Here is a 27,453-nt window from a genome sequence, read left to right on the forward strand (position 1 = left end):
GTGACATACATACACCCAGGACAGAATACAACAAGTACTTGACCTATTTTATAGAGAAGTAAATAGGCAGCTTTTCTAACAGCTATACATTCCCTACAAAATAAGAAAAAAATCTGAGTATTTTCCAGCAACAACCCTTAACAGTTCACTCCTGGTCAAGAAGAAACTGGCCAAGAGTTACTCAAAGATATGCTGAACCAACTGAAGTCTATTCTCGGATTTTATTTTGTAGATGCTTCATTATGTTTCAACTCAAAACTCAACTGCTTATCCTACCAAATTTTTAGAGCAATGTGTATTTTATTCAATTAATATATAATAGACCCAAACAGTAGTACATGGTAGTAGACTAAACAAAAATCTCCTAAAAAGAAGACAGACTTTTGTTAGCATTAGACATATCAGAATATAAATCTGGCTTTTTTTTTGAAGAGATAGGAGAAATAACTACATTATGGTACCACATTTAGTTCCTCACTAACAACTGTGGTAACTTTCTTTTGAGATCACTTATAGAAACTTTCTGTACTAGCTAAGAGATTAACAAAGTTTCTGGTTGAGATACTTATCAAATTTCTCTAATACTTATATAACACATTGTTTCTAAATAAGGAAGAAACATCCTTTTATTCTCTAATCCCATGAATATGCTTATTAACAATAAGTTATTCATATAGAAAAATAAAAAATAAACTACACATGAAATACTATAGAAATGGCTTTCAAAATAAAATTTCTCTAAGAGCTATTTCCTTTGATCTGATCTTTCTTCACTAATTGTCCACAATTTCCAAGTAAATTAGATATAGTTATTTTTAACCCTTTTGCACACATATACAACTCAATAATGTAAATAACATTATGATAATACCAAAATTAGGCTTCTATCAGTACATGTATAACAAAAAACACTTACTAGGTAAAAATATAACATTTATTTACTTATGACTTAATGGAAATAATGGCCAAGTACCTTCACTTAAGTAAATGCTTCTCCCTACCTTTATCTTGCTATTATTACTTTCATAGATCATCCTGTACATTAGACTTTCATAGAGAATATTATATTAGTAAATATTCAAAACTATAAATGCAAAACCATTGATGCAAATAGTCATTTTCTTTTTCTTTAATAATTCTCCCCCTTGTTAATTAACCCCTCAGTCCTAGCTAAACGGGCCACCTACTTTGGGTGCTAGCTTATTTTGCTTTATATTATAAAATCTCAACCCCTGAAATAAAGAGAATGTTAGGGATGGAATATATTTTTTTCTGCCATGTGGCTGACATTTTTAAAGTTCTAATTTAATGTCAATGTATTTCACAACTGGAATTAGGCCAAAATTTATAGATACAAAAATTACAACAGAAAAGAAAAATCAAGGACAGGTAGGAAGATTTACACGGTAGGAAGTATTTTAAATATATTTATCTTTGAGCTAGAGATAAGAGCTTTGAAATAATGAATAGGCTTAATTTTTAGTTCTAAAAATGGCAAATTTCCGTCATCTAGGATAACAACTTTAATAACATATACGTGTCAAAGCACTACGATGTTTTAACATAATTTATACTTACATTGCTTTAAAGACCCAATTCTCGTATTAAGAAAATGTCTTCTACACTGTAACACCTTGAAATTATTCAAAGGTATTTTATAAATGCTCTTTTGAGAAGGAAAGAAATACAAAGAAATCATATTCTGATAAGAAATGTTGCCAATTTTTTTGCCAATATACAAATCTAGTGTATAGTAACCTAAGGAATAAACACAGAGGTTTCACAGACGTTTCTCAAAAATTTTTCACAAAATGTATAATTACCTTTTTAAAATAGATCACCTTTCCACTCAACTAAGCAATTTCCATGTAAACTGCAAGTTTTCTAATATGTGAAAAATTGTATTGTTTTTGTGACCACTAACAAAAAAAAACACCTTTTTTCCTATTCAAATGATTAAACCTAACACATCTAGTTTTCCATAAGAAAAGGCAAATGAAATACTCAAAACATTATACTTTGCATTCTTGCTGAAGAGAAATCTAGAAACTATACCAAGAATCTGCTACAGAATGGACATTAAAAACTAATGAGTTTTCTTATGAGTTATCAAATAAAATCCTTGTCAAAATAATCTGATCCTGTCTTCAAATGTTAAAAAAAAAAATTGGGGTAATTTTTAACTAAAACATTTTTTCATGTTTTCTTGGAGGTGAAGGTTCGATTACTTTATTTTGGTTAAAATTCTCCCAGATATAAGCCAAAAATTACTATGCAACTTTAAAACCCGTCCCACAAACAGCTTACAGCCAGCCTCAACCTAACCAGATTATGGAAAGAAATGACGGCCAAAGATTTTTGAAAGCATAAAAACAAAGGCTTTATTAAAAAATAAAAGCAAACAAACAAAAAACTATTAATTAATCTTCTGATTAAAATAGAGCAAGACACACACTTACATTTTTAGATTCAGAAGGAAAATTATCATTTCCTAGCTAAAAGAAAAAAAAAAGTCATACTTAACTATATATTAATAAACAGAAAAAGTCCTATATCCCATGTAAGTTCTCTATGTGACACTAGGTTTCTGACCTGAAAGGTGAATAATCTGACAGCACTAATCTCACAGAAGATCTCCAAAAGTTTGTTAAAGAATTAAGTTTTGACACAACACGCTATGTACAAATTTTCAAGACAAAAAAAGTACCTTGGCTCAAATTCAATAGCTTTGAATCTGTTCCTTTCTCACTAGGAAACATGGTATCTTATGCAGTTCACTTCAGGGTTTAGTGTTTCGCTTCTCTTATTAATCTAAAGCAGAACATTTTTGTAAAGAATACAGTAATTTAGAATCGTTTAAGGAATTCAGAAGAGGTGACTAAGTTGCATTACTGTAGTTGTCTATTTCTTACAGCAAACAAATACAGCATTTAATTTGTAGACCATTAATTTACAAATCTACATATAGAACTGAATATTTAACACAGAAAACCTTAGAATTTATTTCAATTTAAACCATTCACAACTTTTTGCTTTGTATAAAATTTGCATGTCTGGCAACCAAGACAAATTAAAATTTTAAAACATAGCCTTAAAAACATACATAATAGGGTTTTGTACCTTAAACCATCCACATTGTAAAATACAAGCACTGTGGAAATGTGACTAATGATCCAGTCCTTTAACCAAATATAATAGGACTACTGAGAAGCTTTATCATTCTTTGTAGAATAGCTTTCTTCTCACTCAAATTCACGTAATTGACTCAATATTACTCTGCGATACAGCTTATTCATAAGAAAAGGTTCTTTTTTAAAAGAAATCCATCAATTGTAGAATATTTTAATTTTTAAAAGTTTTACTTCCACCAAAGGATCTCTGAATTTTTTGCAAGCACCATTTTTACCTTTTTACTTTTCTTTATTCATAAATGAAAATTACATGCTTCATATTATGAAATCAGTAGACATTTCTCCAGTGACTCTAAGATGTTATGGGCCATCATATAGGAAAGACAATTACTACAACCGCTCCATCCTCATTATAAGGCTTTCTTTACCCCTTACCTTCTACATACCATGTAACTTGGCATTAAGTGGAACCAGAACACACAGCTTGGACAAATAGGTGGTTAGAATTACAAATGGGCAAGACAGTAGAGCTGAGAATTTGTATGAGTTTAGGAGTAAGACTGGAAGCAGGTGTCATAGCTTAGATGCATGTACAACTCAGTTGAAGCAGAAAGCAGAGCTGATGACAAGGGATGGGTCAGTTTTAGGTTCCAGGGTTCAAGATTTTAGTGTAACATGTTTTAAAAAATCATTCTTGTGCTTTTAAAACTTTCAAGATTATGTAAAAATTATAACTGTTGTCCGACACAAGAATGTCAAATAAAACTGATGGGGGGGAAAATGACCACAAAAATAAAACCATTTTCTTCCTCACTTTGAAGTGAACCAATTATTTACGTTATATGTGTCTAATTTGGGGACCACTTTAACAAAGGACATTTCATCAGTAACAACTGCAGAGAATTTCTGAATCAACTGATGTATGTGTGACTCTGGAATTAAGTGGAGCCATTGTCCTATGTAATCAATGGAGACATGTGTTTGACTAATAAGTAGATACATACAATAAGAAAATAAAGAGAAGCCAGACAGAGGTCACTGCAGCTAGACTGTTCATAGGGTGTGAAAGGCATACCAGATATGTTATAACTAAGATAAAAGATAGGCTATTAACAGACTCTTCCTTGGTGTTAATCTGGATATCTGGCATTTAATTCTGGTTTCCTGCATGCCATTGAAGGCAGCAGGTCATTTTCTCACATGCTACAAGTTTGAAAGAAAATCATACACACAATTCTACTTTCCTTCTTCTTCTCTACCCCCTTTGTGGAGGGTCAAAGTTGGCAGAAAATAGCTTGGATTATAAAGCCCTTAACCAGTTTCTGTCTTCTCTGGGATGGAGAGACAGCGAGCTACTAGATTCCCGCAGGGATGCTATTGTTTGGTGCCTTTCACGAGTGTGCTACTTAAAACTAAGCAGAGCCAGTTCAGTGCTGAAGACTGTTTGGGACCTTTGCTCTCATATTATTAGGCATTACTGAGTGAAATGAAAGATAAAAATTTATTCACATAAAAAATAATTTGAGTAGTTACTAAGAAGTACGTTTTTCTAATTTCTCTGGTAAGTAGGTACTAAGGGCTGTATCACATTAAATAAAACTGGGTATCAAGATACGCGTTTCTATGCAAATACATCATAGCTACAAACCATGAAGAGAATGAAGCAAAAACAAGAATATTCCATAATAAACAATATTTCAGAGAACATAAAAACTCAAAGTATGAAAAAAGTAGTAAGACATACATTCAGCTAGTGCTAATTATCAAGTTAAAATATTTTTTAGTGTGTTTCATATGACGATGTCTAGGGATGGTCTTTATTCTGACTAAATATTTTCATATATTTAATACTATAGAACTAAATAGTAATATTTTAAATTCTTGAATTTAATCTGCTCTTTAATCTGCTCTTGAATAAGTACAACACCGAACATCTGGGGAAATTTCTCAACTGACATGCATGATCAGTATTTCTACCCAGTACAATATAAACCCTGTGAAGACATCAACTCTTAAGGCTTTGTTCTGGCTCTTCTACTCTAAATTATACCTAAATCAATCCAAAAAAGTCAATAGAGAGATAGCATAGTGGTGTCGAATGTCAAATCATATCATGTATTTTAAATGGTATCTACTAACAGCTTTAAAAGATGGTTCAGCAGTCTCTGGTTGAAAATAAAAGATATAAGATATGTATTAATTCTGCTTACTCCCAAAATCTGACTAAATAAACTACACAGGAAGGAAAGTAAAACTCCTCAAAACAAAGAATAGGAAAAGAGATGACAGTAGAAAAAAATTTTCAACAAATTTTGGAAGACATGAAATAGATGGACAAGCAGTAACTGATTTAGGTTTCAGTTTTCTCTACTATGCTGGATCTACAAGGTGAGGAACCCAGTGAGAAGAAAGCCAATTAATTCATAACACATGATACAAACAAAAGTCAGGAATTGGAGACAGCAGGGACCTCTGAAGGTAGGGTTGCAAAATGTATGAAAACAAGATGATTGGCTGAATGTCTGTATTAGTGTGATTAGACTTCCCAGATCATCTGTCTTGCCTAATTATAGAGATTTGATGATGGCTTTTCCCCAATTCTGGCAAAACCCAGAAGAATTAATTTTTAAAGATATTAAACCAGAGAAGATTGGGCTTGGGGGTATTATATAAAACTTAGGGTGACAATGAAGAGCTGAAAATAAAGGGTAGGGGGAGGACTCAGACATGCAGTTAAATTAACGCCTGCACAATGAATGTTGAGTCTCTGAGCCTTCTTCCCCAATCAGCTCTCTTAACACTGGTTGTCAGACTTAGATCCCACAGACGGGAGAATGGACAATTCTTCTCTGGAGAAAATGATAGGCCCAACAACCAGCAGACACTGATATTTAGAGGTTCCCGAAGAATACTTCCAGGTCTCTATTCAATCATTCACTAAAAAGTCTACCAATCAACAAACTCCAGCCACGTGCACAAAACTTCCAGTTTTTAACCCCTCCTTCTTGAATATAAACAGATACTGAAAGACCACAAGACATCCAAGAACAATCTTTAACACAGTAGAGATTGAAACAAAAAAAGGGGGAGGAGGGAGACTCAGAAAATAAACAATGCAAGGTGCAAATTTAAACTTAAAAGCCATTAATATTCTTAAAAATAAAAAGATATTACACATCCATGATACAAGAGTGCTATGAAAATGGAACTTCAAAAGAAAAAGTCTTGGGCTTCCCTGGTGGCACAGTGGTTGAGAGTCCACATGCTGATGCAGGGGACACGAGTTCGTGCCGCGGTCCGGGAAGGTCCCGCATGCCGCAGAGCGGCTGGGCCCGTGAGCCGTGGCCACTAGGCCCGCGCGTCCGGAGCCTGTGCTCTGCAACGGGAGAGGCCACAGCAGTGAGATGCCCACGTACCGCGAAAAAAAAAAAGAAAAAGTCTTTTTAAAAATGACATAAAAATTCAACAGAAGGCTTAAAAGAGAAAACTGAGAAAAATCAAGAAAATAGTGCAAAATAAATGGAAAGGGGAGATAAAAATTAAAGAATCATTCAAAGATATCCAACATCTCACTAGCCAGAGTTCCTAAAAACGAAGATAAAAAACAGAGAATCTTACCAAAGAGATAATATACTACTTCTGGATAGAAACAGCATATTGAGCATACCCACTTACTTTCTGCCTCTCCCTAATTCCCACCAAAATGACAGTAAAGGAATTTGTTTTTAAGTAGAGAAATACAGTGAATAGGAAGAGAAAAAGCAGTAAAAATCTGAAGCAAAAAGCAGGCAGATAAGTGGTAAATGACTAAAGAGAATTAGGAAGCTCAATCAGAAAGTCAAGATGCAACCTGCAGAACTCTCAGAAAGGATAAGGAACTGGTCAGATACCAAGTAATTATCTACATTAGGGTGAAAGTGCGAATATGTGTGTTTGAACAGGAGATAGTAAAACTTAGTACTTACTAAAAGGAAGTACTTTTAAAAAGTAACCAGTTCAAACTGTCCCCTCCTAAAAGAAGTCTGGAGATTTATGCTTTGGAGAGGTTAAAAAAGATGATCTCTGGCCTATCAAGATGATTCAACAACTTGCCTCACCATATGCTCAGAGCTTCCATTCAGCCTTTTAGTGCCTCACACTTAAATATAAACAGGCAAATATCAATCACCAGATCTCTCTAAGTCTTTAACATGAAAGACAGCAACCAAACCAAAGAAACTAAATCAACTCAGAGTAAAAAGATACTTGGTGGAAGGAAAACTTTTACAAAATCTATCAATATCTCAAATATACATGAGAAGATAATGTAATCTTAAAACAAGTATGGGACTTCCCTGATGGTGCAGTGGTTAAGAATCCGCCTGCCAATGCAGGAGACATGGGTTTGAGCCCTGGTCCAGGAAGATCCCACGTGCCGTGGAGCAACGAAGCCCATGTGCCACAACTACTGAGCCCACATGCCACAACTACTGAAGCCCATGCGCCTAGAGCCTGTGCCCCACAACAAGAGAAGCCACTGCAATGAGAAGTCTGTGCACCACAATGAAGAGTAGCCCCTGCTCGCCGCAACTAGAGAAAGCCCACATGCAGCAATGAAGACCCAACACAACCAAAAATAAATAAATAAATTAATTAATTAATTAATTAATTTAAAAAAAGGTATGATCCTGTGAGGGGTGGGGGGTAGAAACAGAAGAAAAAGAAGACTTGAAAATTAAAAATTATAGCAGAAATTAAAAACAAAAATTCCATTAAAGGGTTGGAAAGGTTGGAAAAAACTCCTAGAAAATTAAAATATAAAAATATAAACTTTTTTGAGAGACAGAAGATAAGCATCTTAGAGAACCAGTCTAGGAAATCTAATATCTGAACAATAAGCATTCAGAAACAGAGAAAATGAAGAAAAGGTAATCACAAATAAAATAATTCAAGAAAAATTTCTAGAAGTCAAGAATATGAGTTTCCAGATTGGTGAAGTCCCAGCACAATGGATGAAAACAGATCCTCAACAGAAGGCATATCTTCATAAAATTTCAACCTACCAGGTAGCTAAAGAAAAAACAGTAAAGATTCCAGAGGGGGAAAATATTGGACATATGAAAAATCAGAAATCAGAAAGGCAACTGGAATCCTTGAAGAGCAAGAATGGAACTTCAAAGACAGTAAAATAATGCCTTCAAAACTATAAAGAGAGTGATGTAAAACCTGGAATTCCATTCTCAATCAATGGATCAATTAATTTTCAGGCAGGGTAAAAATATTTTCAGGTGCGTGAAGTCACAAAAAATGCATTTCCCACACAACCTTTCTGAAGATAATACTGAAGGATACGCTCCACCAAAATGAGAAAGTAAACCAAGTAAGAGGCAGACATGAAATATAAGAAAAAGAGTCCCAGTCTGAGAGATGTAAAGAGAATCCCTAAGAAGATAATAACTGGTGCTTCCAGGGGAATAGCTGTGCCATCAGTTGGGAAGCTTAACCAATCCAGAACAGGGCCTATCTGAGGGCTCCCAAAGAACTCTCTCCAGGAAGATGAAACTGACATACCACCTGATGCTTCTGAACATACTGAGTTTGCAGTTGAATTAACAATATGTACAAAGAAAACAATGCAAATGAAAAGGCAAGTATTTATCTGTGAATAGCATTTACATGATCATAACATAAATAATGAATATTTCCTTAAAATATGACATTACTGTAGTCAGAAGATAAGGTGAATGGGAAATGATCAATGGTAGGTGACAACCCAGGCAGATGTGCTAAGTCCTCATTTCCAGAGTGAAATGACAATAGTTAAAGACTAAAATTAAAATCAGGCAGTGGCCTTGTATGCATATGGAAATATGGATATAAACATCAAACAGAAAGGAGCTAGAAAAAGTTGCCTCCAGACAGGCAGGTGGAAATTTAAGAGAGAATGTTTAATTTCAATAAAAAATTTCAAAAATATAACAAAAATATTGCCCAGTATTAAAGGAAATGAGTTTCCAGTTTAAAAGCTAAACCTAGAACTTAACACAGTTAATGATGAAGTTTCAGAATACTGTAAGGATTCTGGTGAAAGAGAAAAAGCTTCTGGAGGGTGAATGTGAGTGGGGGGAGGGGAGGCATATGCCAAGAGCAAGAGGGCATCCAATTGCTCAAGAGTCTTCAAAACTCTGAGGAAAAACTATTTCTTTCTTAGAATTTGTACTGAGCCAAAATATAAACTGAATATGGGAAAAAAAATAAAGATAACTCAGGCATGCAAGATTAAAAAAAAAAAATGTACCACACTTTCTAAAGACACTATAGGAGAATGCACTCTGCCAAAACAAGAGAGTAAACCAAAGAAGAGGAGATGATGTTATCCAAAAAGGGACACAGGGAATTCTTGGGAAGACAGTGTAGGAAATCCCAGGATAACAGATACACAGGCAGTTGAGAGAACTGAGGGCTCTAGGAGGATATTTCCATGGAAAGACAGAATAGAAATGATGTTATCTGGCAGCCACTATGGAAAACAGTATGGAGGCTCCTCAAAAAACTAAAACTAGAACTACCATATGAACCAGTAATTCCACTCCTGGATATACATCCAGAAAAAACAGACACTAATTCAAAAAGGTAAGTACATCCCACTGTTCATACCAGCACTATCTACAGTAGCCAAGATATGGAAGCAATCCAAATGCCTATCAACAGACAAATGGATAAAGAAGATGTAGTATGTAAATATACATACATATACATACACACACACAAAATGGAGTATTACTTGGTCAAAAAAAGAATGAAACTCTGACATTTGCAGCACTGTGGATGGACCTAAAGAATATTATGCTTAGTAAAATGAGTTAGAGAAAGACAAATACTGTATGACATCACTTACATGTGGAATCTAAAAAATAATACAAAAAGGGAATTCCCTGGCGGTCCAGTGGTTAGGACTCCGAGTTTCCACTGCAGGGGGCGTGGGTTCAATCCCTGGTCAGGGAACTAAGACACTGCATGTCAAGCGGCATGACCAAAAAAAACACAAACAAAAACAAACCAATGAATATATTATGTAAAACAGAAACAGACTCACACATATAGAAAACTAGTGGTTACCAAAGGAGAAGGAAGGGAGGAGGAGCAAGTTACAGGTATGGGATTAAGAAATACAAAACTACTATGTATGAAATAGATAAGCAATAAGGATATATTATATAGCACTGGAATGGAGTATAACCTGTAAAAAATGCTGTACATCTGAAACTAATAGAATATTATAGATCTACTATACCTCAATTTTAAAAAAAAGAAAGAAATGATATATCTGAACTACTGAGGTTTAGAATTCTGTAGGAGAGTTTAGCTTCGATACAACAAGAATAGAAAATTGTTCAAGGAGGGTAACGATACTACAATGCTTAACTATCAATAATATTTTCATAGGTGTAACTAAAACCAACTACTGATTTAAGTAAAAAGCTGTCTCCTTAGTATTTGGAAAGAAAAGAAGGGAAGGAAAAAGAAGGGGGAGAAAGATGCAATAATATCTAAAATTAAAGAAATACCATTATCACATAAGATTTAAACATATGGAAGGAAATCTCAAAAGAAATACCTAAAAGAGGTAAAAGTGGCTCCTCTGTGACATGAGTCAGACAGGAAAGGGAAGGTAGGGAACTGGTATCTTTCCTTGTATTTCACTTTTTAAACTATTTACCTCTATTTTGAAAATTTTTTTCAACTAAATAAAGAGGATTTCAACAAAGAAAAATTCTCTAATGATCTAAAATCCTTTTTAAATCAGAGACGAGATCTAATGGTGTTAGCTGTAAAAGGAAAATAAATTCATAAATTAATATTAATGATGTTTTGAAGGATACATTGCAAAAGACAAAACAAGCAGGCACCAGACTAAGCTGATATTCATTTCCTGTGTGGGCTTCATAAAATTGTAGTAGACTTCAGTTACTAGATAGACAACTGTAGCAGCCACTGTGAAATCCACCAGCCACTGATATTCTGGAAAGTAATGCAATGCTGAAAAATAAAGGTGTAAGAAAGAAAGCTTTACTTAACCTTTCATAAACAGCTTAGGAGGATTTATCTATAATTAACTTCAAGCATGCTAGATTTTATTCTGTTTGATGATTTGCAATGTAAGGTTTGCAAATACGAGAATCTAAAAATGCAGGAAATAGATCAAGAATGTTGGCATCCAAAACTAAATTTTAATACCTCATAAATTAAATAATTAAAATAAACCTGAAATGATTACCAAAAATTATTTAAATTGTTGTTAAAAATATATGATTGAAAAATGAGTTGGTATTTTTTAGCTAATCAGCTTCTACAGAAATTATAAATCACGATTTTTTTAAAAGAATCTGAGCTATAATAAATATTTTAGCTTTAGAATACAACTTGATGTAGAGTACTACAGGTTTATTTATATTCATTTCTGTGAAGCAAGAGAGTTGAACATTATGTCACATTTATTAACCATACTAACGGAGGATTAGTAATTTTGTGTTACTGCAGATTAAAATAATAAATTAAATAAATGTACTTTTTATTCTCTCTTCTACTCCTGCAAGAAAAGCTGATGAAATGCCTGTCAATTTTCCATATAGCCATACTACTTCAACAAACTATTCACTGACGTTAAAATTAGCATTGTCTGAAAGTAAGTATGATTCCATCCCCTTTTCTTCTCAGATATGCTGGTTTACTTCTGCCAGGGAGCAGTCTAAAATATCAACATCATTTTGTAGAAGGCCTCCTAAAAATGTGGAAATATATCACGTACTAAAACAGCATTTCCTACATTCTCACTGCCACATAATAAAATGATCTACATTGCTTTGGGAAAATTTTAGTTGTAAAATGTAACACCTGAGGATATTATGAAATCAGAATTTACAGAAAAAATGTTTTAAAAATAAAATACCACTCAAAATAAGACTTATTTAAAATATCAAAACAAACTAACCAAACTAACATTTCTATGAGGTGACAGCAAAAATTCCAAATCCGTTTATAATTGGGTAAATTATTTATTTGTTTCAACTTAATTTAACACACCTAATTTGCCTTCAGTTATTTTAACTGCTTTAGCTTTTTTGCTGTATTAGACCTAATAGCTTCTGAACATCACTCTGAAAGATTTACCCTAAAGTGGTTGCAGAATTCCTACTCTGTAGACCTCCCTCCTCCCCTCTAAAGTCACTCAGTGGAGCTTTTAAAATAACTTTCTGGAAGGATAGCAGAGAAATGGATGGAACAGACAGACAAATATCTGTTTAACCAGAAGTTTTCAGTTTTTATTAACAAAAGTTAAAGTAAATGTTCTAATTCTCCATGCCTGCTGAAATCACACAGGCTTCCCTCAGGGAACTCATTCACAGCAAACAGCCAAGTGACATTCAAATGTTCTTACATTCTTTAAGAGGTTCTTGTAATAGAGAGCTAATACAAATTGAGAGACTATAAGATAGTTATTGGTATATCAATAATATATACATTCAACAAAAGAACAAATTACATATATTCTTGGCTATGCATTTAACTCAAGTATTATATTCTTTCTGTATTCAATAATGTAATTATATACATGCCTCTCAACAGAATATTGGAATAAAAAGAAAACTGAGAGTTCATCAATCCCAGTGGTTTGCATTAACCTCCTGAGAGTACCTAAAGTTCAGGCAGAAAACCTACTTTTACCTAAACACACACACAGAGCATGCAATCATGGATGATTACATAAATATAAATATAAATAAAATATCTCTCTGTTATTCTGATTAACTACAATGATATTAATGTTATGTGACCAGTTGTTTAACTAGTACCATTTGCAATTAGTTCTCAAAATTGTAAAAGTAAAACAAAATATTGAGTAAGCTGAAGCCACATTACCCCTAACTTCAATTTTTTAAGTTTACTTAAATAGCCTAATTCTCACTAAATGGCTCTACCACATTCAGTGTGTAACCCTGGTCAAGTTATTTAACTCCTCTATCTAACGAGCTAAAAAAAAAAGTCAATAACAGTTACATACCTCATAGAACTGTGAGGGCAAGTTTATACAAATAAAGTACTTATAACAATGTCTGATAAGTACTCAATTTAAACTATTATTAAGGTTAGTTAGCTGGTAACTATTCAATAAACATTAGTTATTAGTAAAAATAACAAAAAATTGTCTTAGAAATCAGGAAACGTGTATAAGTATTCTTATACAAGTAAGCACACATATAGGATTAACAAAACAAATGGGACAACTAATCAGAAAGTTCAAGTGCTTTTACATGTTTTAAATTTTGCATGAAAAATAGTTAAAAAGAAAAAAGAGGATGACATAACCAGTCTCAACAGTCTGAATGACACCAGACAACTGATTTATATTGTCCCTCACTGACATTTTATTTTCTAGGACACCCTTTCCATATATATACATACAATCTTTGTAAATGTAGAATCGACTTTCAAATTTATTGAAGCCACCTTGTATCACAAAATAATTCTTTATGAGATGCTTAAATGAATCTATTAAGGTTTTTCTGAGGTGGTATGATTTAACCCAAAAAGGACCAAATTACATAATGATACATTACACAACATTACCAAAATTACTTTTTTAAATGTGTTATTTTAATTCCTCACTTATCATGTAAACCATTAGTTCTCAAACCTGGTCAAAAAAAATCAGAACCACGTGGAACATTTTAAAAAATACAAATTCCCAGAAGCCAGTCTAGATTTACTGAATCTCCAAGGGTAGATATGGGGGTATCTTTATTTTTAAAGAACTGCTTAGGTGATTCTGACATTCAGCCAGGTTTGAAAACTAGTGTTCTAAACAATATCACCTTAGATGCCTTTCTCTTCTAGGATCTGGATAATTTCATATAAATTTCATTTTAAATTTAAAGTCATCATAGTTATTATACAATTATAAACACTGATACACAGGGAAAAAATTGAATGACTTATTCAGAGATATCCAATGGGTAAAAATAAATCTTGAATAAAGTTTTCTATTCCTAATCTAATTCATCATACTAAAACCACTTTCCTTTCCACTAAATGCAGCATAAAGTTGAACTGTTGTAAATACAGGTAGTTTAATACAAACATACAAATGCATTTCTGCAAGCAACACTATAAAACGAGTAAACTGGTATAGATGACAATTTAGAATAGAATTTGAGATACTGAAAACTGACTGTAATCTCAACATAAACAAAAACTGTGTAACGAACTTGTGTAAGACAGCCTCTTCTAAAAAATGGGAAAAATAAGGCTTACTATAAGTTAGGTGGATAGAAAGATAAATTCAATTCAAATGAAGTCATTCTGAGCTTCTAAGCTCTGAGAAAGATTTCAGTCTATATAATGGACTTAATGATTAGGAAAACAAACAAAAAAATCTAACAACAATAGATAAAGTACTTTCAACTAGCATAATATAAAACTGAGATTTACAGAACACTTTACCCAGATTTCCCTTACCTAAAGTATCCACTTCTGTAACTGACTTTGTTTCTAGATGGAGATCAATATCCTTTGGAATGGTTAGTGGCTTACTTTCAATGTGACCATTATATTTCCTATAAAAATCAGACAAGTGACACAGAAAACAAGTTACCCTCACTGTTATTCAAGTGTTTGTATCAAACTAACTACAAATGAGGTTATAAATTTCACAGTGAAAAAGAAGAACTTCTAATATTTCATCAAAAAGGACGTAAGGCACTCAAAAGTAGTTTTTAAAAGGGGAACTACAAAATATGGATGTAAATTATTATGAGAATATACAGATTACCAAGGAAAGAGTTACCTAAACTAGTGACAGAAACAAAACCTTGATTGCTAGCTTAGCACTGCACCCCATTTTTTCTGCTCTCTCTTCTATAGATTTAAAAACAGCCCTAACATCTCTTTCCTCAGGCACAAGAGTAAAAGGAAATGAAGACAAAATGCATTTCACTTTGAAACTATACACGTACACACACACTTACATATAAACAGACCTGTAGGTACAAACAAGTCAGAGCTGAAAAAATATATTAAGATTTATGTGCATGAGAAATTCTGAAATGTGAAAGGCTAGCTCAGAGTTGCTTTTACTAAGAATCATGGATGGAGGAAAACAACAGAATTCTTCAGGTGCATGTGTATTATTTCCAAATTTAATTTTTAAACACAATCAAACATAAATCAAAAGCAATAAACTTTCAGTAACAATAATTATAATAACAAGAAACAATTCCGCATTTGTTCTTGAATAAGTATAAACTGGGAAAACCTCAGTAAAAATTTTAATTCACGTCAATAAATCAAATAACAATTATTGCTACTAAAACAGAACAGTGTTGTTAGTGCATCTTTCTGTAAACGTAAAGCATTTTCAACATATAAAAATTATTGTAAAAATAACAAAATTATTGACAAGGCATATAATAAGAATTCAAATGTTTATAGAATAAATACTGTACTACGTAACTAAGTTTTACAAATGTTGACTATGGTAGCTGTGAAAAGGCAAATGTGGAATAGTTAAAAAGAAACACAGAAACTAAAAACTGACCTGGATTAAAATCCTGACTCCTAATAGTTATGTGAACTTGAACAACTCATTTAACTTCTTTGATCAACAGCTTCCTCATTAGTAAATCATAAATTAAATTACAGTGACTATTTAGGGTTACTGTGTGGATTAAACAGACTGTGTAAAAGTGTTTTGAAAATTATAATATTAGGCAGAAATATTTTATTAAAGAACATAACCACTGGAATACAGAGAAGGAGGATTTGCACTTAATATTCCAATGAGCTTCAAGGTATATTTGTAATGATAAGTGAAAAAGAAAATGGTAGCATGATCAGAAAAGACAGTCTTTTCAAACTTCCAATTTCATGTCAAATAATCATTAATCTTCAAAGAATTTTTTTTAGCACCCATAAATCCATTAGCCCACGTTAATAGAATTTTTATGATATACATGAGGAATTTGGTGACAATATGTTGTCACTGACATTTTATAATATATTAGAATCACAGAATCAGACCCTAAGAAGTCCTCCCCAGCTAAGGAGACTAAGGCCCATTTAGAGAGGCTAACTAACATGCACTTTCCTTGAAAATTCAATATAAATAGGGATACAAAATTTTAAAGATGGAAGAATCTTTCACAGTTACTATGTTTGGTCCTTCTACTTCACAGATGAGGCTGCTGTGGTCTATTCAGTGAGGTTTATTAGCAGGCAGTTTTCTTCAGAAACTTCAAGTATAATATTCAAGAGCCTAACAGGAACTAAGAAGTTAATACTGTCCACTTCTTTTATTTAAAAAATGAGAAAATGGAGGTAAAAAGCAAATGAATTTGCCCAGTATCTGAGTAGCAAAATCTGGAAAAGAACCCAGACCAACTGGTATCTTTAAATGAGTTGTAAAGACATGGGTTACGGGTGTCCTCTATTCAATCCCCCACTAAAAATTCTTAAGTAAAATAATCACTTTTGTGCTTATATATTAGATTACTACACATTGGGTGCTCTTAAAGGGTGATTCAATATTATTTTAGATCATGGATTTTGATCTCAGATTTACCAACTGTTTATAGCATAATCGGTAAATGTTCCTTTAACCAAAGTACCAAAATATATTTACATAAATTCTATTAAATATTTGACACCTTACAAGCTTGACAGTATAACTTACCTATCTTTTCTGCTTTTCCCTTTTTGCTGCTTTCCTGCAAGAATTCTTAATTCTTCTTCTGTAGGATGTTGATACCATCGCAAACTAAGAAAAAAGTAATTCTTTTAAATAAAGAATTAAAATCACCAGAATTATTCACTTATTCTACAAATATCTGAGTTTCCTAATTGTGAAGACACTGCAGGGAAATATCAGGTGAAAAACTCTAATCTGAAACAGATACTACTGCTTAAGTCTTAAAAGGTTTAGATTCAAATCCAGCACTTACCAGCACTTACTAAATGCCAGACCCTGCAATGTTGTTTGTAGGTATTTTTCTTACAACTGACACTGTATTAATATATATTAAGATTATATTGGCTTACTTTAACAAACCCTGCAGGCAAGCTGACAGAAGCACATTAGAATTCTCCACCCATTACACGGAAGGAATTGTTACTTGTCTTAAAAAGTGAGTCCTTTGAATGCCCTCAAAACTGCAAGTAGTCTTTGCTTTCCTTTTCTTTCTTTCCTCCCTTTAATTTAGTTGGAGAATTCGCGAACTTTATGTGTATAAGGATTCAAGTGAATTGCTGTGTTTACAAAACCCTTTACTCTTGGCTATAGCTAACCCTCTTCAGTTAGGGCTCCAAAAACAACTGACTGTATTTATTACCCCCACCAGCCAGTCAAAACAGCCAAACAAGTCATTGTTATTCCTTCCCAAGCCCCCATCTGCTCATTCTCAATTTCCTGTCTCACCTGAACTTTCTATCTGCCGGTCACCTAAATTTGATGTTTGGGTTTTACCTTCAACATGCCCTTTCCACATATTATCATTAATTTGGTTCTTTAACTCTTAAAATTCTAAACTTGCCTGCTTCCCTGAAAGGACCTTAGTTCAGCGTATCTTCCTCTCTAGCTCTGACTATGGCAAACCTCTCCTTCCTTTCTCCTGGACTAAATGCATTCTGATCCCACCTTTATTTATTTTTCCTTAATGCAAATTCTATCAAGGTATATATGCCTTCGTAAATCCTTTCCAAGACTCCTCACAGAGTAAAGCAGTGAGTAAGGCAGTTAGGCAAGGACTCTGACCAAGGTCCTGCTGTTATAAAAAAGAAACAAGACACCTAGTATTGATAGATCTTTCAAGTTTTCAACCACAAAAAATCTAGGTTTTTAAAGTGAAATACCCTTAGGGTTTCCCTGGTGGTACAGTGGTTGAGAATCCCCCTGATGATGCAGGGGACACAGGTTCGTGCCCCGGTCCGGGAGGATCCCACATGCCGTGGCCACTAAGCCTGTGCGTCAGGAGCCTGTGCTCCGCAACGGGAGGGGCCACAGGAGGCCCGTGTACCGCAAAAAAACAACAACAACAACAACAAAAAACCTATCTTATAGGGCTTCCCTGGTGGCGCAGTGGTTGAGAGTCCGCCTGCCGATGCAGGGGACACAGGCTCGTGCCCCGGTCCGGGAGGATCCCACATGCTGCGGAGCAGCTGGGCCCGTGAGCAATGGCCGCTGAGCCTGCGCATCCGGAGCCTGTGCCCCGCAACGGGAGAGGCCACAACAGTGAGAGGCCTGCGTACCGCAAAAAAAAAAAAAAAAAAAGTGAAATACCCCAATTTTTAAAAAATGCTACCGCTGATTTGCTGTTTTAAAAATACTGCTGAACTGGCAATTTGAGTAATAACTGGATATTTAATGATGTAAAGAAATTATTGTTAAAAATTTTTTGCTGTAATAATGGGATTATAGTAATTTTTTAAAAGCTCATATATTTTATAGATATACATTGAAATCTACAAATGAAATAATAATAATATTTGCTACAAAATAATGTTGGGGGGAAGGAGAGATGAAGGGGAGCATAGATGAAACAAACTGGCTACCAGCTACTGTGATGAATACACAGGAGCTTATTATATTTGTTATATATTCATGATATTATTCTGTCTATATTCGTTGTATATGTTTGTTTAAACGTTTGCATTAAAACTAAAACACACATTACAAGACCAAATATAGAGTTTGTGACCTCCTATTTTCACAGCCTTTCACAATCTGACTACTGTCTGCTTCACCAGACTCACCTTCAAGAATTCTCCTTTTGTACATGACATTCTACCTAGACTAAATGACCTTTATTCCACAAATTCTTTCATCCCTTGGCATTTCTGCATATATTCTTCTCTCTGCTTGTAAACTCCTATGCTACTACTGGCAAACTCCTAATTTACCTTTGATGGTTTATAAGGCAGTCTCTCTGGTATAATAAAGAATATACCTGGTCATTGTCCCCATTTCTTGGCACAGAGTTTCAAAAGCCCTTGAAATTTTCTGAGTGATAAAGGAGTCTTTGTTATGCCAATGTGGGGACTCAGGGGGGACCTCTCAATAGCTTAGGGAAGGGAGGCAGGTCACCAGAAATACCAACCACATGATTAGAGTTGGAACTTTCAGCCAGCTAACCTCCAAGAAGAGGAAGGGGGTTGAAAATTAAGTTCAATCACATGGCCATTGATTAAAAATCATGCCTATGTAATGAAACTCCATAAAATCTCTGGACACCGAAGCTCAGAGGAGCTTCCTAGCTGTTAAACACATTAAAGTGCCTGAAGGGTGACATGTCCTGATTCCACAGGGACAGGACATGGAAACTGCTCCTTCCCAAACGCCATCAGATGTGTAATCTTTATAATAAAACTGTAATCACTGCACTTTCCTGAGTTCTAGTTGTTATACAGAATTATTGAACCTGAGGGGGTCATGGGAACTCCCTAATTGGTAGCCAGTAGCTGGTTGTCAGAGCATGGCCCAGGGATCCAAAGAACTTGCAGCTGGCATCTGAAGCCTGGGCATTCCTATGGAGGACTTTGCCTTTAACCTGTGGGATCTGAGCTAACTCCAGGTAGTTAGTGTCAAAACTGATTTGCAGTTGGTATCAGACCGGTTAGGTTAACATGGAATATTCCCCTAGCTGACAGATTCTTGGAGTGAAGATTTTATGACTTACTTGTTTTTGTATACTTCAAAACTAGTACAGTGACTGGCATAGAGTAAGTGCTCAAAAAGGATCAATGAATGAATTCAGTTCTCCTCTTAGTTTAAGGGTTTTAAAATAAAATATATATATCCCAACCCCAAATTCCCTAAACTATACTTAACACGGGTAAGGAGGCACTTCCTGAAATTTCGATTGAAGTCCAGAATTTTAACTTACAGTCGATTCTTGTTATTCGCGGTAGTTATGTTCTATAAAGTCGCCGCGAACACTGAACCATTGTTCCTAGGGGAAATACAGGGTTAGGTTCCCACGAGCCTCTGGTCACAACATCTTTATCAATCAATCAATACATACCCTTGTTTTATGTGTGTTTCTGTTTAAAGTACCTTATTTAATATATACTGTTGATTCACTAATATTAAATTCATGGCCAACAGTAATAAAACTCACGCGTGAGCAAAGCTTTTCTAATAACTGTAATCATAAGTATAGTATTTTCCTGATTTCTGTGAATATTTCTAGTGAATTTTCTCTATAAGGCACATCATAGCCTTCTGGCGCTTAGGAACACTAGATATCAAGCACTTCAGCACTACATGTGGGGGCCATTTTAAATAGCGAAGTCACCAACAAAAAGCAAGAAGATGAAAAACATGGCACTAAATAGACCACAAAAAGGATACTTGTTTACAATATGAGAGGTACAACAAGAAGGCCTCAGCTAGGAACCGGGGCCTCAGCTGGGAACAGGCCACTCAAATTTTTTACCACTCTGCATATGTCTATAAATGACCTTGAAAGCACCACAAGTATGGGTTTTGGGGTTACAAATAAATTTTAGCAAGTAGGCAAATCACAAGTAGAGAATCTACAAATAATGAGGATTGACTGTATAACATTTAGGAGAACACATAAGCAATAACTCATTTATAAAGACTAAAATTAGTTGTTTATTTCTTTGAGAAATAATTATCAGTGAAAGACTCTTAGTACTACAGGAAAACTTAAGCTTAAACATTTAGAATCCTGTAATAATAAAATATTATAAGACCCTTACATTTTCTAGGACCCACTTTCTTTTAAAATATTCTCAAACTTGTTTAATCTTATTTTGTGAATCCATTTTTCTAAAATGAATTGCATTTATTACATTCAGGTCATCTTCATTAGTAACAATTACTGTTCAAAGCTAGAATCTAAAAGTACTGAGCACTCTCAGGGACACTTCCAGCCTGTTACTCATCTATCTATCCATCTACCCATTCAACCATCCACCCATTGATCTATCAGACATTTATGGAGCCCACTACAGTCAAGTACTCTGCCAGGCAACAGAGGTATAATCACCCATAACAAAGCCAAAGTCCCTGATTTCTTGATGTTTATATTTCAGTTGGGGCAGAATTTAACCAATTTTTAAAAAGACAAACATCACATATTGGATATACACAAAAGAATCAAATACTTAATGAGAATGAGAGACAAGCCTTAAGGTATTAGGTTACAAAACCTCTCTGAGATGACATTTGCCCAACAAACTAAAGAATAAGAATGGAGCGCGAGAGCATTCCAGGCAGAGAAGAGTATGTCCAAAAGCACAAAAGCATGAAACAACTCAGAACAATGCAGTAACCAAAAGGGCAAGGAGGCAGTAGCACCATGTACACGGAGAAACACATGAGGGAGGCTGAAGAGATAACAGGGAACAGGTCATGCAAAGCCTCTTGGGTCCATACGGAGTGTAGATTTTATGCTAAAATAATGGTTTCAAAGCAAGAGAAATAACTTGATTTACATTTTAAGATTTCTTTTACTGCTCTGTGAATTAGAACAAGGCAAGAATAGCACGGAAATATATTTCAGAATCAACAGTTCTTGTAAGGTAAGGAATGGAAGGAAAGGATGGAATGAAGGACGATGATATTTACACTTCTGATTTGAGGAAGATGGTGGTACATTTTCTGACATGGAGCAGAGCAGGAAGAAATCAAGAATTTAAATATGCTGAGTTTTTAAGTACCTATGAGACATGAAGTGAAAATATCAAGAGGGCTACTGTATATTAGAGTCAAGAGCTCACAGATAACCTGGGGCTATTACATAATTGTGGTATTTAAATCCATAGGCATGAATAAGATCACCTAAGGGGAAAATAAAACATGGTAGAAGGCTAAATAGTTAATAAGGAAGTGGGAAAATCGAGTTCATGAGGACAAGTATGTAACAAATTCAGCATTGATGGAAAACAGGGAAATAGGCCCCAAACTAAGGAATAGATATGGGAGGGGCTTTGTTTTTTAAGAAGGAAGGGAGGCAGAGTTGTGACTCTTGTTTATTTGTTGTTGCTATTATTTTTAATGGGAGACCTTAAAAAAAAAAAGTGTGCTAACAGGAATAATCCAACAGAAAGGAAGTAATTAATGGCAAAGAAGAGAGGAAAGGGCCAAAGAAAAAAAGTCAGGGTGAAGGTTAGAGGGAATGGGATATAGATCACACATGCTGGAGTTAGGTCTTGATAGCAGGATACCTCCTCCATAGGCCAAAATTAAAATATATAAACACTAAAAAAACCCAAAAAACAAAAAAAACAAAGAGAGGCTGCACGTGTAACTAGGGTTGTGGGTTTGATGGCATGAAGATGAGAGCGACAGGCTCTGGTTTCAAGAGCTTAGAGTGAGGCTGAGTCAGGCATGTATAAATGAAGAGAGGATTTGGGTTGAAAAAGCTGTCTGAGAAGTGGAACACACAAAGACTGCCAGGTAGCATGTAGTAGCCATCTAAGGACATGAATTCAAAGTAAAACCTAAAGGTACAGTTGCACAATTTTCTTCAACAGTCAATGCTTCATACACAGTTGGATTTCATATCATATGATTCCCATCTACTATACTTTAAGTTCTGGTCTCAATTTTTGGTCTTTTCCTTTGCAAAATGACTTGCAATTTGCTTGCCCCTGATGCACTAGGCCTTTCAAATATGGGCTTAGAAAACAGATATAAAAGTTTATCAGCCTTCGATTTGATGTTAAATAACAGTTACAAAAACACAATTAGAGAAAAATGCTTTATGTTAAGCAAAAGAAGCATGATGTAAAATTACACATGAAATAATCACATCCATGAGGGGAAAATATGAATAGAAAAAAATTAAAAGGAAATACAACAAAATTTACATGGCGATTGTCTTTAGCTGAGAGGAATATAGTTTGCTACCTCTTATTTTTCCTTTTTATCAATTTACCATCTTTTTCTACATCATAGGCATGTATTGTGTTAGTAATAGAAAAAAATTAAAAAACAGTAAGTATTAATAGAATCTCACTACAAAACTGAACCTCTTGCATTTAAGTTAAACTGTATTTTATGACATTTACTTTGGCTATTTTCACTTATATTCAGACTGTCAGCAGTGTCTCAGATAACAAAGCCAACTTGGTGTTATACTCCACTAAATCACTGAAATAATTTTTCAATAATTTTCTTGCATAAACCTCTTACATAAAGTAATATCAGGCTACAACCTCTCTTACTAAGGCAGTTCAAGTAAAAAACATATACCAGAAAATACAGAATGTACTGACCTAGATTCTTTAAAAAAAATTTAAGCAGCAATGCCATTTAAAGCAAACTACTTAAAAATTTTTCAGAAGTAAAAATTTCAGAAATTTAAAATGAAAATCTGAACATGAACAAATATAGAAAAGCTTAGTATTGAGAGAAAGCTAAAAAAAGGCTTTAATACATAAATAATCATACAAAACTCTTTCACAACATAGGCCACAACACAGTTTTAGTCTCCATTCTAAATCTCTAAATAATAATTTAGAAGTGAAAAAAAAAAAAACTTAAGGGAAAACAAACACCACCTAAAACCTAGAAAACCTTTCAGTACAAGTAACTAAAATATCATTTATTATACATATACATTCTCTTGTTATTTATTGGAAACTTTACTAGAATATCATGACATTCTGGAACTGGAAGTTAAGACAGCTAAGGCAGGAGAGCAAGGACTCAGGCATTCCATAAGGGTAGTAGCTTAAGGTTTAAACCTTTCCCTTAGGTCATAGGTCCCACCTACTGTGCATTTGAATAGTAGGTTTCTCTCACCAAAGGGAATTTGCAAATTCTTGGATCAGGCAACAGGCAAAAAGAGTTAAGAGCAATTGAATAGGGTGTTTTCACACCTTCTTTACCCAATATAGGATGAGACAAAATCAGAATAAATCCAACCGTAATATATTTTGAGTCAGGGACATATGAAGGGAAGTAGCTGACCAAAGTGAGAGCCTAGGGGAATAAAGGGGTAGAGAAAAATGCACAAGGTTTGAGTTGAACAACCAGGAAAATGGAAAGCAGGTTCAGCAAGGAAGCTATAAAGGAGAAAAAGCAAAATCCTACTCCTCATGCAAAACCCACTATTCAAATGTACAAAGAATGTTACCTATCACTTACCTCTCCATGAAAAGAGGGGCCAAGCAAACTTCAAAACAAAAAGGAACTTTAATTACATTAGAAAGTAGAGAATACTTTGGCTACAAATCAGTGGTATGCTGGACATGATAAAGAACTAACGTCTTTAGGCAACCTGAGCAATGGTTAGAACGAATGTTCCTTGCGTTAGGGAAAGCAATTCACAGTAAAGGTAAAGAGAAAACAACTTTCCACAATTTTTCTTTCCTTTGGGGAGGAAGGGAAGAGTAGAGCAAACCTAAGAGCACTAGACTCTTCACACCTGAGTTTTTCAAGGTCAGTAATACTTGCTCACAGGTTATGGCAAGAAAAATTTTGCTACTTAAATTCTTGTTAAAGCAGGAATGCCTCAACAGTCTGATAGTTATATAAAAAAGGCATATAAAAAAAGGAGAACTAATAACATTTTCTAGAAGAAAAACATTTATCTACTAAAAAAACTGGAAGAATGCAATACAAAATAATTATAATTTAGTAATGTGGAATAAATTTAATCTCAAATGGTGAGGAGAGGTATAATTTTAACTGATGATATTTCTTAAACTCTTCTTCACACTTAGCATGCTTTTGGTAATCAGAAAAATGCTGATGTGCCTTTTAATTTAGAATAAAAGGTGACTGTAATCCTAGAGAACCCAGAAGAATAAGTAAATTAGAGTAAGTAAGTAAAGAGAAACCATATACTGCTTATAACCTGAGGATATCTTCTAGAAGGCTAAGCACAGCTAGGGAAAAAAAAGGTAGAAAAAAGAAAACCTTCAATAAATTACTCTATAAACTGCCAGCAGAAGTCACAGTGGTTGTAGAAAAGTTCACCTCCACCAAATTCAAACCTTGGTTCAAGTATGTCTGTTCCAGGACAAGGGTCTGGAATTTGATGAGCAGCCATAAATCAAATAATTACTAGACTATGAATCAGACTTCCAGGGTAAAAGGCCTGGATCTGTTTCATTTTTCAGTATGTAAACAGGAGTAAAGCTAAAATTTTCTCATCTGTAAAAATGTAGACAATATCACCTACTGCAAGGAAGGACGAGGCACTTACCAATCCTGCTTTTACTTCCTAGGTACAATGAAAAGTGTATTTCCCAGCCTGTTGTGCACTTTGGCCTGAACCAGTCATAGGGCTCCAGACTATGTAATGTGGGCAAAAATGATATATCTACTTCTAAGCTTGGCCCCTAGAATCTCCTGAAAAATCCAAGCCCACTCTCTATCTACTTGACAACCGGCATAGCATCTAATAGAAGGACTCCAAAGCAGCAGAAGGAACAGAGGAGCCACAAGACAGAAGAAGCTTAGAATCCCTGAGTAACCACCTGAAGGATAGCTGAATCCTTGAATCATCATTTTGTGAAGGATCTACACAGAGAGCTGCCTGACCCCTCTCAGGTACCCCCATTTGACCCTGATTCCTGTCTGAGGAACTGAGTGAGAAACTTTTATTAAGTTCAGACACCAAGATTTCTGAGGTCCTAACATATCCCAATACATCTCTTCTTCCAAGTTCAGAGTGTAGAGATCCAGATGAGATAACAGAAATAAAAATTTTATCAGTACAAAGTTCTATAACATTGTAAAGGTAATATTAATGGAATTAAACCAGGCTAAAGACTATGCATTATTTTTTTGAAAACTAGATATCTACAATACTAATTATAATATATAAATGTTATTTAAAAAGAGCTAGAAAACTAGTCAATTTTTAATATAAAAAATCAGCAGGTTAATTTATAAGCAAAAACTGCTAATGCCTTCAAGGTACTGACTTCTTCAGGAAATTGGCAGGCTTACTCATTAAGTCAACATAATACAAACAGGTGCCACTTCACACCTTCCATTCTAAAAGAGACAGAGGTTGATGAGAGATATAGACAGAAACTAATTTACATGATAAAAAGAGAAGCCATAACTTTTAAGAAAAATATGAATACTTACAATTTGAAGATATGATACTAGTGGAATAAATATTAAGTTGACAGATACCAAAACTAAAAAGAAGTTTCTTCTGTCATACCCACGATTAACCTATCGTGGTATCTACACATCTATTCACTTGAATAGTTCTGTTAAATAGCAATTCAATATAGTCACTCCCAAACCATCCTACACTATTCATAATTTTAAAAGTCCTCATAAGCCTCTCCCTTTAAATTTCTTCAAGTATTTTACAGCCGATAATCTAAGAAGGCCCTCAGATCTTTCTCCTTCAACTCAGCAACATCATATGGTTTAAAATGCAAACTGTCATTTCTGATCAATAATATTTTTACATGAGTAATTTAGAAGAGATTTTAGATTTTCTTAATATTAAAACAGTATTATTTCATATCACAAAAGGTTGGCAAAACAATAATTATCCCAAAATGATAAAATCAATATTCTTATTCAACAGAGGCAACAACATTGAGCAATATAGCTTCATGACCTAAAAATTTCAGAATATTAAAGAAAAATAGATGATCTTAAGAACACAGAGCAAAACAAACAAAAACAGAAAGGAAATGAAACTAACTACAGCAGAAGAGTAACTATTACTAGAAAATCCTGATTGGTATCCTTGGAACCTGATTTGGAATTAGAGACAGCATTAATTACCACTAAAGTTAATCTATTTATAAAAGCAAATCAAGAACACGAAAAACATCAACTTCACGTTTATTTTTGAAGGTTGAGCTCCTCTTCAAATTAGCAATATATATACTTATGACACATACTTGTCAAATGAGTAAAGATTTTAAATATATTGTTCCAATATTAACAAAGAGAATCAGTTTTCAAGCTCTGAAGTTTTAGTTTTATAGAAACAAATGCGATGCAGATTATGTAAGAAAGCAGAAGTTGCCTATAGACTAAAAAGGGACATGACTGCAAAGATCTTTAAAGCCAAAAGAGACCTGGAAGTCTCCCTGGAGACTCATCATAAACAAAATCTAGAAATGTGCAATTCTTAGTAGAAAACAAGCTACCTTAATATGTATTTTACTTAGTTTATTAATTCAGATTCCTTTTATTTAGAATTAATGGTATTTGCGCAGCAGATGTTCACCCTTTCATGATCTATGAAAAAGGGTTTTTGCTAAGCAAAAAAAGGAAGAAGCAAGGTACGTTTACAGGGCATAAACGTACATAGTTAAAAACTAGTCACAGATG

The 27,453-nt window shown here is 34.2% G+C and overlaps 1 protein-coding gene across 7 annotated transcripts in view; it reads right to left on the reverse strand.

Annotated features, from left to right (window-relative positions):
- TMEM161B (transmembrane protein 161B) overlaps positions 1-27,453 on the reverse strand; it is a 69,841-nt gene that overhangs the window by 20,256 nt on the left and 22,132 nt on the right. For 2 of the 7 annotated variants that reach the window (XM_007122102.4, XM_024120646.3), the window contains exons 3-5: positions 16,840-16,923; positions 14,628-14,725; positions 10,994-11,150 (exon numbers count right to left, since the gene is read on the reverse strand). In XM_007122102.4, the coding sequence (XP_007122164.1) occupies positions 10,994-11,150; positions 14,628-14,725; positions 16,840-16,923 (339 nt within the window). Of the gene's footprint in view, positions 1-2,707; positions 7,740-10,993; positions 11,151-14,627; positions 14,726-16,839; positions 16,924-20,044; positions 20,111-27,453 lie in introns of those variants that run through there. The other 5 variants (XM_024120708.3, XM_024120676.3, XM_024120687.3 and 2 more) reach the window with 5 other exon arrangements.

The sequence above is a fragment of the Physeter macrocephalus genome, chromosome 8 (genome assembly GCF_002837175.3).
Source record: "Physeter macrocephalus isolate SW-GA chromosome 8, ASM283717v5, whole genome shotgun sequence".
NCBI lineage: Eukaryota > Metazoa > Chordata > Mammalia > Artiodactyla > Physeteridae > Physeter > Physeter macrocephalus.